We start from the raw sequence: 14,919 nt of genomic DNA on the forward strand, positions 1-14,919 counted from the left end.
TGTGTGTGTGTGTGTGTGTGTGTGTGTGTGTGTGTGTGTGTGTGTGTAGGGGGAGATTTATACCTTTTTCCTCACCAAGTGTTATTGTGGCCCAACAGATGACAATTAGCAGGAGTCATCATAAAATGTACGTTACAGAACGGTTTACTTAACCCTTACTTCATCTCTAAGGTCTTAACCTTCTATTTCTATCTCCCAAACAGCTTTTACTTTTAAATTTCAGCTGACTAGTTCCTTGGAAAACACTGAGTTTGTAACTTATTATAGAAACTAGGACTGGTTATTCTTTATCTAAAGCTTCCTAATTAATACTAATTATCTCTTCCAGTTTTCTCTACACAGATGTGATGGATCACTGATGTCACTGTTCTACTGCTTTTTCTCACACATCTCTGTCTTTAAAGAATTGAAGTCAGCATTTCCGTTCCTTTGCACTAGTTGACATTCTTCTCTTGCTGTGTTCCCACTTAATCTCTTATTCCTCTAATACTCATTTCTAATTCAGCCCTGCGTTGTACCATACAGTAGTCATGTGGGGCTATTATACACTGTTGCTTGGCTCGTCTGTCCATTTACCACCATTCGCTTGTTCCTCCATTTGTTTGTTTATTTACTTATTTGCTAGTTTTCCAATTTATTTTTTTAAGTTTCTATTTAAATTCCAGTTAACATTCAGTGTAATATTAGTGTCGTGTACAATGTAATGATTCAGCATCTCCATACATCACCCCGTGCTCATCATGACAAGTGCACTCCTTCATCCCCATCTCCTATTTAACCCATTCCCACCAACACCCCCCTTGCAGTTCATTCATTGGTCTGCTCACTCAGACCGTCATCCAGCTGATATTTACTGAACATCTTTGACTTCAGGGAACTTGAAGGCCAGATTTACAAGTAAGCGTGCATGCGTGCACGCACGCGCACACACACACACACACATTCATGTATACACATGTGTTTTTGAACAGTAGTTGTTAAATCTGAAATTGCAGTTATTTAAAGCTCATTTGCTTTTTTGATATTGTAGTCTTGGATGTCAGATGTTAATTTCTTTTTCACATGTTTCAGCCAGCTATTAAAACATCGGGTGGTGTCAGTGCCTTTAAAAATTGAGCACCTTTCTGAGGAGTTGGATGCGTGGAGAGCTTGCACACAATCCGTCAGCCGGTGAGTGAAGATGATGTGAAAATTGGAATGTGGAAGTAGTAGTTAATATTATAGGAAAACTTGTTGAAAATGTGGATTGGCTCACTATTAATCTTAGCCAAATAATGCATCTTTGGTTTGCTTAGCATAGATTCAATAATAATTTACAATCCTGTTCTTTTCTGCCTTTTTAAAGTCCTTCATTTTACTATAAATTAAGTCGAAGTTGCCATCATTTCTAAATAGGGACTAAATAATCCTCAGGGACTGAGGATTTCTGATTTAAACCTTAATAATTCTTTAGTTCTGCAAAAATGAAAATGTAATATCTGTTGAAAATATAGATCATCAGAAGAGTCTGCATATACGCCCCCTTCTGATTCACAAAAGATGGTTTATGCAACTTTACTAAAGAGACTACAGCAAGAACCGCTGGGAGGAATTGTTGGACCAGATTACGTGACTGGATCAAACCTGCCCAGTCATTCTGATATCCACATCTCTTGTCTTACGGGATTAAAAATCCAGGTATAGCCTAATGTAAGGCATAAATTGTTCATTTCCATTGTTTTCACTTGTTTCATTATTTTTAAAAATATGGTCTTAAAATAAGCATAATCTGAATAAAAGTAGGTACCTATAGAGAGGACTCTTGCCTAGTGAGAAAATATTGCCCTTAATGCTCTATAGTTAGTATAAATGGTCTCTCTGTCCTTAAAATAAATTCAGAGAGATGGTCTTGGTATTATTATCATGAAAGCAATTCATGTAATAGGTATACTTAGTAACAAATGTTAAAAAATACATGTAGATCATATCCTTAGAGAAATTAAATAGGGGAGGACAAAGCAACAGTCAACACAGTTATAAATTATTATATTGCAATAGATTAAAATTAACTTTGTAGTCTCCATTTGTATTTTATAAACACAAAAAAATTAAGAACTGGCATATGTATATTATTGATATACATGTTGTTACATTGACTTACTGAATTTTTCAGCAATTACAAATTATTGGGATCGATCATGAGGGAGGGCTAATCCCTAAGGAAGGTCCCTAGTGTACAGTCAAAGGTAATGATGGGGAATGATACCTCCCAGTGCCCCACGTCTGGGGAAAGTGGAGACGTCTTCGTGGTCTCAGAGCTAGGCCAGGTGGAGGTGTCCACACGGAGCAAACAAGCTGAGTCCACATAGACTGCAGATTGAAGCTCCAGTCTGGACTGAAAGAACACCACTTCCCAGAAAAATGTTCACATTTTACACAGTGGATTCTTCTGTTTCTAGTGGAATGTGACTAATTACATCTCTAATACTGATATGCCAGGCCAATGGGGACAGCTATTTTTGGGGATAACCACTTGAAGTAAATTAAATAGCTTGCTGCTTACGTAAACCCTCACCATAGCTTGACTTGAGACTATCAACTAATTACGTCTTCAGAATATGCTAATATAGTCCAAAAAACAGGACACTTAGTTGTGTGCATGCTTTTTTATCCACTTATGTTCAGAGATAAAGAATCAAAGCAGTAAATTCAATAACTTATAATTAAGAGCAAAAAACATCATTCAATTTTTAGAATATATCTTCAGCTACTCGCTGCCCTCCCTGTGCCCTACCTAGTCCTTCCTTCGTATTCCTAGCGCACCTTCCTGTTTCTCTTCCTTCAGATTCCTAGCACACCTTCTTGTTTTTCCTTCGTATTCCTGCTGCACCTTCCTGTTTCTCTTCCCCTCTTCAGGTTCTTTTTCCCCATTCCATCTACAGTAGCCAAATGACTTTGCAGATATGCTGCCTCACCTCTCTGCACCCAAACCTACAATAGGAAAGGACCTACTAATTATCAGCTAGGACTAATGTAAATGGGGTGCTTCCCTCTCAGGATCTTTCTCTCTCAACAGAAAATTAATGTTCTGGTTTTAACTGTGAAATATCAAGTATCTTTGAGTAGGAAGCAGTCCACTTCATATGATGGGTTTTCCAATGTCTAGACATGATTTAGTAACAACAAGCTGTATCATTTGAAATTGTGATTAAAAATCTGGTAACTTTAGAAAATAATTAAGAAGATTAGTTTTTAGTTCATTTTGTGTTTTTGAAATCATGCTTTTCTTTCCTTTTTCTTTCTGAGAGCTTGGGAGAAATAGATTAAAAGGTTTTTGCATTTGGTTCTTCAGAACCACCCTTGACATGCAAAGTACCTGATATAACTGAATCGTAAATATGCTAGTACATCATATGATTGACATGATTTTAAATTATGTATACACATACACAGCAATATACTTTTCAATTCTTGAGAGCAGTTTCAGAGCTTCTGGCTTAAATGATTTCCCCAGCTGTATTGATGTAGGCTATATGAGTAAAATAGTAAAGTGTATTTAAATCTGGGCTGGGCGTATATATGCCTTTATAAAATGTTAATTTAGTATTAATTAATGGATTAGCAATACCTTTGTCATTGGTAGCACTACTATATTCAAAGAATTCAGATTATAAAACCAAATTTTATTTTGAAAGACATGGGGGCATAGTGTTAAGATATTTAAAATTTTTTCTATATTTGGAGCGGTTAAAAAATCTGATTTTTCTCATATTTTAAAATTTTCTATTAGCATGGTCTGAATACTGCCAGTGTTTTTTTTGTTTGTTTGTTTTGTTTTGTTTTTTTAATTAAAGGGAGTCTGTTTCTGGAAGTTTAAAGCATGTTGCACATTTATAATCCCATCTTCTCTCTCAACTCTTGTGTACAGGGCCCTGTATTTTTCCTTGAAGATGGGAAATCCACTATCTCATTGAATGACGCTTTGATGTGGGCAAAGGTGAACCCATTCTCACCTTTAGGGACTGGAATACGACTCAACCCATTTTGACAGAAAGTTTTTCTCGTTGTTTAATTGTTTTTTTTAAAGACCTTTTGTGGGTTAGTATTACCTTAGCCTTTGTTGTCCAAGAGCCAAAGGTTGAAGGAAGCTGGGGAGGTGGGGAATAAGGGTTGACTCTATAAATTATCTTCAAAAAATAAAATATTTATATAATTTCAAGGAAAAATAGATGTGTCCTTTATAAAATAGAATAGCCATATTTGGGAGAAAGATAATATTTAAATTATAAAAGACCGAAAAATCTAAAAGAGCATATATAAGTTTCACAAAGGTACCAGAATTTCATAAAAGGTACGAAAATATTATATTGTTGAAACATTGAAACATATAAAATAATGCAATACCTACAATAGTGCTTGACATAGAGTAAGTACTTAATAAATATTGGAATGACCAAGTGTCTTGAGATATCAAAATATAGGGTATGTGTGACTGATCTTCAAGTTAACAAACACCCATACTGTCCTCTATAAAATATATCGTAAACCAGTAGTTTCAGTTCATATTTAATAAAAGTTTCTAGTTATGAGTTTGATATGTATCAATAAATGGATACACAGTCAAAATACTTCTGAGTTTTATTTTTTTTTAAAAGAAAGCATTACCAAGTTTTTTAACTGAAATTAAATGTCCAATTATAAAGGAACAGGTTTTATAAGCATAATAAAAATTGAGGAGTAAAAAACACAAATGCAGTTAAATCTGTATGAGAATTTACATTTGATGATAATTGACTATTTTAAAAGATATTTGGTATGTATGGATATTAGTTTTGATTAATGCATTTAATATTTACAGTAATTTCTAATTGACTTATATTAACTCTATAACAATTTATTTGATAAAATTAGATTCAAATAAATTTCTATAAGTACATATTAGTTGAAATTTGGGGCATATTATAAATTCAAGTTTTTTAAATATTAATTAAAGAGTAAAACTATTTAAAAAAAAAAAGCCTGAGGCATGACTGCAAGTATTTCAGTTGTACTAGAATTCTGACTTGAGGTCTATGAAATTAATGCATTAGTGGGAAGAACAGCACTTTGATACTCAAGCTCTTCTACAGAATTTATAATATAGATGTTTTTGTCTAAAGAGTGAGTTCATGTAATTAGAATAATGGTGGTTTTTATTATCTTTAAACTTGTTACATTTAAAATAATTTTAAATTTTTCTTAAACAAGCTTCTTAAAACAGAAAACAATATATATTATGTATATATCTATTGCATTGACCAGTTCTAACTCTCAAAAAGACATTATAGGCCTCAATTCTATTTTATAAAAAAAAATTTAATGAACATTACAGAAGAGAATATATGTGACACATCACTAGTGTGAAGTATTTTTTTAAGCCTTAGTGATATGCATAACTCAAATTTTTTTAGATGAGGCATATTTTTAATTAGCATATATGTAGTAAAATCTTTTCACTTAAAAATAGCAGTTGAAATCCTACTATAATTCTCTATTTTGTTTTAAAATAGATTAAGAAGCCTATCTTTTGTGCTTTAGCTACTTTAAAAGATCCATAGAGTGTAAGTTATACATATATAAATGATTGTTTCCTTCTTCTTCATTTTAAATGAAGGAAAATGATATTTTCTATATAAACTATGAAAAAATCACTCTTTAACACATGAAGCACATAACTCTTTAGCACATGAAGATAATAGACAAGTAACCCAATTTGTATCTAAAATCTAAATTGGACAGATTCAAATACAGTTCTGTTACTCTGACTTCTACAGTGTTCTATACCTTATTATTAATTATAACTATTAATTCTTCATAGAACTATAAGTGTCATTTCACCATGTCAGTCTGCATCTGTTGTGCCTTAATATGAAAAACAAAGCAATTTTTTGAATTTATAAAAGGTTTTCCATTGTTAGATTTCATATGCATGAGAACCCAAATAAATAATATGAACTTATTTTACTACTAGAAGATGTCTATATTACTGATAATGTGGACAAATTATTTTCCAAGTTTAAATACGCTTTTATGAAAGAAGTCTCATTAGACAATGGTTTTAATAGCATTGGAAAAATATTTTTGCCTATAAAAATTACCAGGTCATTAACAAAATTTCAACATCAAAATGAGTTCTATCTTGTGAAAATATTATTTTTATGTCAATCAAAATTTATATATATTTCCATGACATCATCCAGAGGTGTTCAGGAACATGGTCGCATTAAAACAATGACTTGTATTTTGTTATCCTTATAATAGGAAAATTGACACTTTTTCAGTTTTAAGTCAAAAGGCATTCTGAATATAATAAAGGCCTCACCAATTGTTTGTAAAGTTTAGGGTTTCTTATTTAGTGTAGCAGTAATACAGAAGATATCCTCATAGTCAACTCTTAATAAGATTTTATTGTACCATATCTTTGAAACATTTATTCTGAAATAATTGATAAAAGTACTTTTATGCTAAATTTAAAAATCATAGGACGCTTAATATGGCATGTAGTTATCTAGATTTTTATGTGTATATGTATGAATGTATTTCAGGTCCCCTAAATTTCAATAAATACTGCATTAAAACCAGATATGACAGAGTTAACTGCTAAAATGAGCATCAGTATTGTCCCCCAAACCACCACTGAGAGAACACTGTTTCTCCATAAATGCTGGTTCCGAGTCATCAGAGAGGTGAAGGGCTGAGCTGCCCATATGGGTTATTACCTTACTTGGAAACCTAGAAAAACCACTTTGGACTGTTCAGGAAGTTAATTCTCCACCCATAAGAAACACTGACTACAACAAACCCTAAAATTACTATAAAAGGGGGAAAATCTTCACTAATGAATGCAAACCGCGTATCACAGAGGCTTCCATTCCTTGATAAGCATTCTGCCAACTGATAGAAGACTCTCCTAGAGGAACTGCTGTAGCTCCTTAGAAAAGCTCCTTGCCTCCTCCTGCCAAAGCTCCTTTGTGAAGCAAATGGCCTTCCGAAGATACCTGCAGTGTTGGCCTCTCTCAATACAGCTCATCTTCAAGAAGCTCTTGAAGTTGCTACTTTGACTATGCCTGCTACCTTCATTTACTTACTCACTATGAAATGAAACCTATAAAACTAGTTCATATTTTCCACAGCTCTCCATAGGCCCCACGGGAGTCTTGGGAACTTACCATAGTCAGGCCATGAGTGATTAGCTTTTTCAGGAGATTGAACATACAGTCAAGAGAAGTATAAAGAAACTTTTTATATGACTGTTTACCCAAATCTAATCCTCTCCGGATCTTTTCCCCAGCCAAGGTTCAGAAGACTTGTTTCTATAACCCTTTCCTAAGGAACTATATTTTATGGGTTGAAAATTATTCTCATAATTTTCTACTTTAAATTTGTCCCATTGGAATGCAAGGTTCACAGATAAATAACCTATAGCTGGTTAAGATATGCATTTAAAGTATACTGTACTCAGATAAAACTAGATTTTAAACACACTCACTCCCAAGAAGTAATCCTATTTCATCAGGGCTCTCTTTACTTTCTTTTACTAAATATTACCTGCCAAAATGGTGAAATTAAACTGGGAAATCTCTGGAGATAGAAATTCTAATAAAGCCAAGCCTTCAAAAACGCAGAACAATTGACAAGAGTTTAGCTGGAAATTGACAGGCATGTCGTGGGATTCAGCGTTCCTAATACTCATTCTCGGAAGTTGCAAATGAGACTGTTAATGAGAGCATAAAGACATGAAAAGTTCCAGTTGAAGAAAAATTTCCAAATGTGAATGTAAAATTATAAGAATGTATGAAAGATAATTAATCTTTCAAGATATCAGCTTGCTTTGGTTTCCCTCCAGTGAAATTATGGGGAGTGGAAGCAACCAGTAGAAAATGTTTAATTGAACTAAATGGCTTGCTAAACCCCAGAACCAAATTCCAAGTGAAGCACAATTTTCCTTTCCCACAACTCTATCAACAGGAGGGACACCTATTTTTTTAAAAATGTTTCAAGTCAGGCTATTTATGGGGGTGGACAAGGTTCTCTGTGGGCCAATGTATAATTAAAAATCATTCAGAATAAATATTTTTATGAATGCATGTGATGTGTGAATATATATCAGGCAAAGTAGTAGCTCTTTTCATTTCTAATGAGGAAAATGTATTACAAAAATGTAGATTCACCATTCCTACAGAATTTATGAGAAATAACTTTGACTTGTCATGGTGAGTTATGTTTAACTGTACCTTTAAATGATTCTTGCTCGTTCTGTGTTATTTGATTTTGTATTTTTAACAGTAACTGGCACAGGTGTTTAATAAATGGTTGTTGAATTGAAAAAGCATGTTCTTCAGCCCAATTATGGATGAGACACCACTTTAATTTACTTATATATCCAAGACTAGGTAATTCTATCCGCTTAGTATGGCAGGAGATGGGGCATCACTTCTTCAAAGCCATTAGGTGGGTGCTTTTCAGGCTTACTTTTCCTTGTTTCTGACAGATTTCCTAGCAGATTCAAAAGAATGTTTTCCAGCTTGCTTCACATAAGTTTCTTAAGTGGATTGCCACCAGTACCTGTATTTCCTGGAATATTTAAATAAACAACATTAAAATCAGTTTGTGGTTATTAGATATTTGCACAACGACCAATGTTTCTAATACATGAAACATGCAGAATGATGGGCAGCAGGCTGAGCACAGGTTCATCCAAATGCCTGGTAAACAGAATATTTAAAGCATGCGTTATAGTAGCTGTAAATAAAAAATCTGAATGTCACCCACTTCCAAAAGTCATTAGCAGTGCCTAAAATATCCAGGGCTGATTTTGGTGTATCTGATACTGAATATGACTCAGTTATTTTTAGATGTTGCTTCAGAAAGCAGCTGAGGCAACAGTGCCATGGTTTTCACAGTGCTGAGATTTGGCACATACACAGAATTCATAGTTGAGTTTCTGGAGCTCTGCACTGAAGCCTCCAAGCTGCCCAGACTCTTCAGGTTACTCAGTTCCAATGTGAGGAGCCAGTGACAGCTAAGAAATCTGTTTTCCCCTGGCCCAGTAGTTTGCTGGATGCTAGGTTTAGGTAAACAAATGGAGGAATTTAAGTGTTAAAAAAACAAAAACAAAGGTAATGACCTATCTAACAATTAATTTTCACCACCTTATCAGATAATTAGAAGCTTTTCCCAGATGAATGGCCTTGTGGTTTCAGTGTTATGTGCAGTGCAATCTTAGATGGTAAAATAGGGCCCAGTTCCAGTGGTCTAGCTCTGTTTCTCCTTCCATTAACTTTCAAATTATGTTAGCTGACTTGAACTTATCACTCTACTCTTTTATTAGAAACAACTGAAAACGGAGGAGCGTGGGGGGGATGGGGTAACTGGGTGATGGGCAATAAGGAGGGCACGTGTTGTGTTGTGAAGAGCACTGGGTGTTACATGCAACTGATGAATCATTGAACACTATACCAAAAGCTAATGATGTACTATATGCTGGCTAATTGAATTTAAATAAAAAAAATGATTGAAATGGAATCCCTTGAACAAATTTTGGGAGAAAATAAAATTTAGCAAAACAGCTCTCTCCCATGTAATTAACCAAAGTCCGCTCCATTCATTCATTACTTTCCATTCTGTCTAGATTAAGAGAAGCCAAGTATCTGGAACAGGATTGAGAGATGTAAAAAGATAAAAGCATGTTTCTTCCTATCCTGATCTGCCCTGAAAACCTCCATAGCCCATCATCCACTTTTAAAAGGATAGAAAAAGACCACCGAAGTGAGAGGGACTCATAACAGAGAGCATTGAGAGAATAAAATGGGGGAGAAGTTATTTATAGCTGCTCATACATGATTAAAATTGTAAAAGCAAGAATCCATTCTACTTGGGTGTTCTGATCTGAAATGATAGCATTATTTTTCTAAAAACGCCTGTGTGTGACCTTGAAATTTTTCTGAAAAGAGAACAGAAATGAGGAATGCTCTTTAGCAATTCAAGTACCGGTAGGCATCATTTTCTCAACTATGGACACTTTGCATCTGTTTCTCACACTGGAAGGACGCCCTGCCGCGACTCATTCGTCCTTCTGCCTTTTCATTACAAGTCCCAAAGCAAGTGGCCATGTGCTTTCCTGGCCTGAGTCAGGTCCAAGTAGCCGGAAGGGTAAAGAGGCAAGCAAGTGAATCAAAAGAGCCCCAGGGAAGGCTTCCCCCTGACTGGGCCTCATCCCTCCTGTGGCTCCCAGCCTGCTGGAGTTTTCACTGCAGGCGTCACCATGGGAAGGAGGTTGAGGCAGGTTGAAGGAGAGGATGTAGGCCCAGAACCTGAAGGTGAAACTACGGATGCATTTTTTTTCCCATAGAAACATCGTTACTTATGTTGGGTTCTGTCGTTGCAGAGTCCCATGCCTCCGGCATGTGATGAGTTAAAGAGGTTTTCATGGACGGGCCTAATGTCTAGATACTAAGAAGTGTGCTCTGAGAAACAGTAGTTCCAGCAGGCCATTAGCAAAACAAAACTCAATGATAGTGATGTGTGATCAAATAGAGCTTGGAAAACACTTGATTCTGTACCTCTGCTCTTTAATATTTACAATGCATATTAGCATATAAAAGGCTCTGTGAAATCCTAAGTTGAAATGAAAGAATCTGTTGACATCGCTTTTCCAGACCTTATGTAAACAAAGACCTCTTTTTCTCCCATGAAAACCCTTAACAGGTAAGAAAACATGCCCTGCAGCAGAGGTCCCCAAATATTTTCCATCAAAGGCCTGACAGTCAATACTTTAGGCTTTGTGGTAGGTTTGTCAGATAAAATATGGACACTCAGTTAAATTCGAATTTCAGATAAACAATAATTTTTAATAAAAGCATGTCCTCAACATGTCCACAAAAGAATTAGTTGTATTGGCTATGTCTGTTTGTATTCGCTAAATCTAGAACCCCACTTTGTGGGCAACGACTGGCCATGACTCAGCCCTGCTGTTGGGCAAAAGTCGCCACAGACAAGGCATGAAGAACAGGCGTGGCCAGGTTCCAATACGACTTTATTTACGGACATGGAAATTTGAATTTCATATAATGTTCATATGTCAGGAAATATCTTTCTTTCGATATATTTTTTCAACCACATAAGAATGTGAATGCCATCCTTAACTTGCAGGCTATGTAAAAACAGGCAGGAGACTGACTTTGGCTTGTGGGGTGTAGTTTGCGATGCTGTACATGCTTTCTGAACAACCAGGATTTAGACAAGTGGTTTCTTGTGGTACAACCAACTGGGAAATGTAGGCAGGCAAGTATCCATCGCTGCCTTGGGACGGATTCATCATCCCTGCTAGAGAACTGAGTTTTGAGGTCTACTGATGAGCCGTCCCTGTTTCAGACTCCTCTCCTTCAAGAGAAATCAGAAATTGTCCCTTTCGTGGTGGGGGAGAGGGGAGGCTGGCTCGGGAGTCTCTGGACACAACTGGTACTTGCAGACTGCAGGCCCCTCAGTCTATCAAAACATACCAGCCTACCAACCTAATGCACAGTTGTAGACTAAAGGCCTAGACTGATGTTTTAACTATTTTTTTTTTTAAATTTAAAGGAATGAAGTAGAAACACTCATTTAACAGGTAAAAAGTTAAAAATAATAATAACAAAAACTCACGTAAAGCAGGAGCAAGGCCTGCCCTTGAAATCACGGCATCGTATTTGCACCCAGAGACTTTGGGAGGAAGACGATCGAGAGTAAGTTCTCCGACTGTTGGTTTGACCTCAAACCATTCTAGAAAATATGAGTACAGAAATTCTTCGTTAGAAATTCACTATGGCCATTGCCAAAATAAGACACCACAATTTACAAAGTAGGCAAATTCTTTAGACGTTTCTTTAATCTTATTCCTAAGAGTGGTGTGGATGGGAGGTTATTAACCCTCTCCCCACATTGTTCACACCTCTGATGTACAAAATAGTTCCTTTAAAAAGTCACTTTAAAGACAACATCTTTATGTTCCTATTAGTTTTTTAATAAGTTCTTATTTAATAGTAATATGTATACAGAAAAGTGAACAAATTGTGTGTTTACAGGCTGATGAATCTTTGGAATGAATACACCTGGGGTGTATTATTAGAATCCCCAAATCCCCCGCCTATCTCCCCCATACAGTACCCTAAAAAGAAAACACTGTATTGACTTCTGTCATAAAAGGTTAGATGATTTTTTTGTATTTCATGTGGGGTTTTTTTATATTTCATATAAATCATACAGGATTTATTTCATTTTTCAAACATGTTTATACTACAAAAATAGTGACTTAAAATTACTTCCACGTTTCCCATATTTCTCATTAAATCTATAAACTGTCACTCTTGGGCATTAATTTCCCTGTGCTTCTAAAGATCACTTACCCCTCCTCTGCAGCTCTCAGCCTTCACTGAGACTTAAAGAAGAGTCTAAGGTAATTTCTACTTATCAATCAGACCTTGGTAATGCTATATACAGCTCTGGTCAATAACAGTCTCAGAACTATAATTATCACAGTTAATTACTTTGGTGAGCTTACAATCAACAGTCTCAAAAATCAAGACTGGTAAGAATTGAATACTGTTCAGGAATTTGAAGGGTTGAGGTGATCCATGGCTAAAGAGAAATTGTGGTCAAAGGAAGACAAGAGAGATAGAGGTTTAGCTTTGCACCAAGATGGACTTTTAAATAGAAGATTAAATAGAATAGTTGTGTTTTGTTCTAGAAATCCCACCTAGAGCCAATGAGAAGCAGAAATGGTGAGATCAACTAAATGTAAGCAAATGTTAGGTATAAAAATTAATTGTATCTGATCTGTGGTATTAAAAAAATAACTTGACAGAACTAAAATGCTGAAATGTGGTAGGGGACTGGGCAGGAGTTGTCATTGTCATAGTGTTTTAGGGTCCTTATAGTTGGAGAAAGAAAGTAAAGATATTAATTTTACATTAGGATACATATACATGTTAAAATTTCTAGGGTAGCACTAGAAAGAGTAGAAATTTTAAATTTTCCAAATTAGTAGGGGTGGGGGGGAAGACTTTAAAAAAGATTCAATCCAAAAGAAGTATAGGTGAGATAAAAACAAGAAACAGAAAAAAAAGCCACAAAATAATATGATAGATGTGAATGCAAATATAATAGGAGGCAGTACTACTGAATTCATAACAATTAAAATCACAGTGAATGAAATAACAAAGGTCCATGCAACAGGATATTTCTAAGAAGTGCAGGACTTGCTTTACCAAGTATCAGCACTTACTATAACGCACTAGTAACTAAGACAGTGTGGGTGTTGAGGTTGCACACAGGTAGACAAAATCAGCTAAAGCTGGGAAACAGACCCATATACATAAAGAAACTGGAAAGGTTTGAGACAGGAGGGTATTACAAATCAGTGAGAAAAGAATACATTTTGTTCAGGAAATAGTCTGAGACAGTTGGTTCTCCATTTCAGTTGCAGACGAATTAAGATCTTAAAAATTTTGAGACTAACCCCTTACCAGATCTATGCTTTGCAAACCTTTTTTTTTCTCCCATTTTATAGGTTACCTTTCCACTCTTGTTTCCTTTTTTATGTGGAAGCCTTTTAGTTTGATACAATCGCACGTTTGTTTTTGCTTTTGTTGCCTGCACTTTTGATGTCATTTCCAAAAAATCACTGCCAATGCCAATGTCAAGAAACTTTTTTCGTATGCCCTCTTCTAGTAGTTTTATGGTTTATTAAACATAAGACCTATTCTGGTCTTATGTTTGGTTGTGAGATAAGGGTCCAAACTCATTCTTCTGCAAGTGAATATCCACTTTTCTCAACATGATTTATTGAGGAGACTATCTTTTCCCCATTGTGTATTCTTGGCATCCTTATTGAAGATCAAGTGTCTGTAAATGCATGGATTTATTTTTGGACTTGCAATTCTGTTTCATTGGTCTATATGTCTGTTTTCATGCCAGTACCTTACTATTTTAATTACTATAGCTTTGTATTTAGCTTGAAATCAGGCAGTGTGATGTCTCCAGCTTTGTTCTTCTTTCTCAGGATTGCTTTGGCTTTTTGGGTTCTTTTGTGGTTCCATATGAATTCAGGATGGTTTTTTCTATTTCTATAAAAACTACCATTGAAATTTTGCAAGCTTGCATTGAATCTATAGATCAATTGGGTAGTATAGACATTTTAACAATATTAATTCTTCTAATTCATGAACATAGGATGTCTTTCCATTTATCTGTCTTCTTTTATTTCCTTCATCAATGTTTTATAATTCACAATGTGTAAAGGAGTCATATCCAAAACATATAAGGAACTCATACAATTCAATAGCAAACAAAACAAATAACCCAACTAAAAACTGGGCAAAGGACCAGAGTAGACATTTCTCAAAATAAGAAATATAGGAATACAGGAGCACCTGCCTGGCTTGGTTGATGGAGTGTGTGACTCTTGATCTTGGGCTTGTGAGTTTGAGCCCCATGTTGGATGTAGATATTACTTAAAAATGCAAGCTGGTGCAACCACTCTGGAAAACAGTATGGAGGTTCCTCAAACAGTTGAAAATAGAGCTACCATACGATCCAGCAATTGCACTACTGGGTATTCACCACAAAGATACAAATGTAGGGATCCGAAGGCATACGTGCACCCCAATGTTTATAGCAGCAATGTCCACAATAGCCAAACTGTGGAAAGAGCCAAGATGTCCATCGACAGGTGAATGGATAAAGAAGATGTGGTATATATACACAATGTAATATTATGCAGCCATCAAAAGGAATGAGATCTTGCCATTTGCAACGACGTGGATGGAACTGGAGGGTGTTATGCTGAGTGAAATAAGTCAATCAGAGAAAGACATGTATCATATGACCTCACTGATATGAGGAATTCTTAATCTCAGGAAATAA

The 14,919-nt window shown here is 35.4% G+C and overlaps 2 protein-coding genes across 7 annotated transcripts in view; one reads left to right on the forward strand and one right to left on the reverse strand.

The window, feature by feature from the left end:
* Positions 1–6,951, forward strand: part of WDR17 (WD repeat domain 17) — a 111,947-nt gene extending 104,996 nt beyond the window's left edge. For 5 of the 6 annotated variants that reach the window (XM_073902272.1, XM_025886306.2, XM_073902276.1 and 2 more), the window contains 3 exons: positions 1,072–1,170; positions 1,494–1,677; positions 3,908–6,951. In XM_073902272.1, the coding sequence (XP_073758373.1) occupies positions 1,072–1,170; positions 1,494–1,677; positions 3,908–4,027 (403 nt within the window). In that variant the 3' untranslated portion in view covers positions 4,028–6,951. Of the gene's footprint in view, positions 1–1,071; positions 1,171–1,493; positions 1,690–3,907 lie in introns of all 6 variants that reach the window. The other variant, XM_073902275.1, reaches the window with a different exon arrangement.
* Positions 6,952–8,365: 1,414 nt separating this feature from the next.
* The window catches only part of SPATA4 (spermatogenesis associated 4), a 13,437-nt gene continuing 6,883 nt past the window's right edge, over positions 8,366–14,919 (reverse strand). The window contains exons 5-6 of the mRNA XM_025886328.2: positions 11,662–11,778; positions 8,366–8,592 (exon numbers count right to left, since the gene is read on the reverse strand). Of these exons, the coding sequence (XP_025742113.2) occupies positions 8,549–8,592; positions 11,662–11,778 (161 nt within the window). The 3' untranslated portion in view covers positions 8,366–8,548. The remainder of the gene's footprint in view (positions 8,593–11,661; positions 11,779–14,919) is intronic.

Source organism: Callorhinus ursinus, unplaced genomic scaffold, assembly GCF_003265705.2.
Source record: "Callorhinus ursinus isolate GAN/ISIS: 27379988/994484 unplaced genomic scaffold, GSC_fseal_2.0 scaffold17, whole genome shotgun sequence".
Taxonomy (NCBI): domain Eukaryota; kingdom Metazoa; phylum Chordata; class Mammalia; order Carnivora; family Otariidae; genus Callorhinus; species Callorhinus ursinus.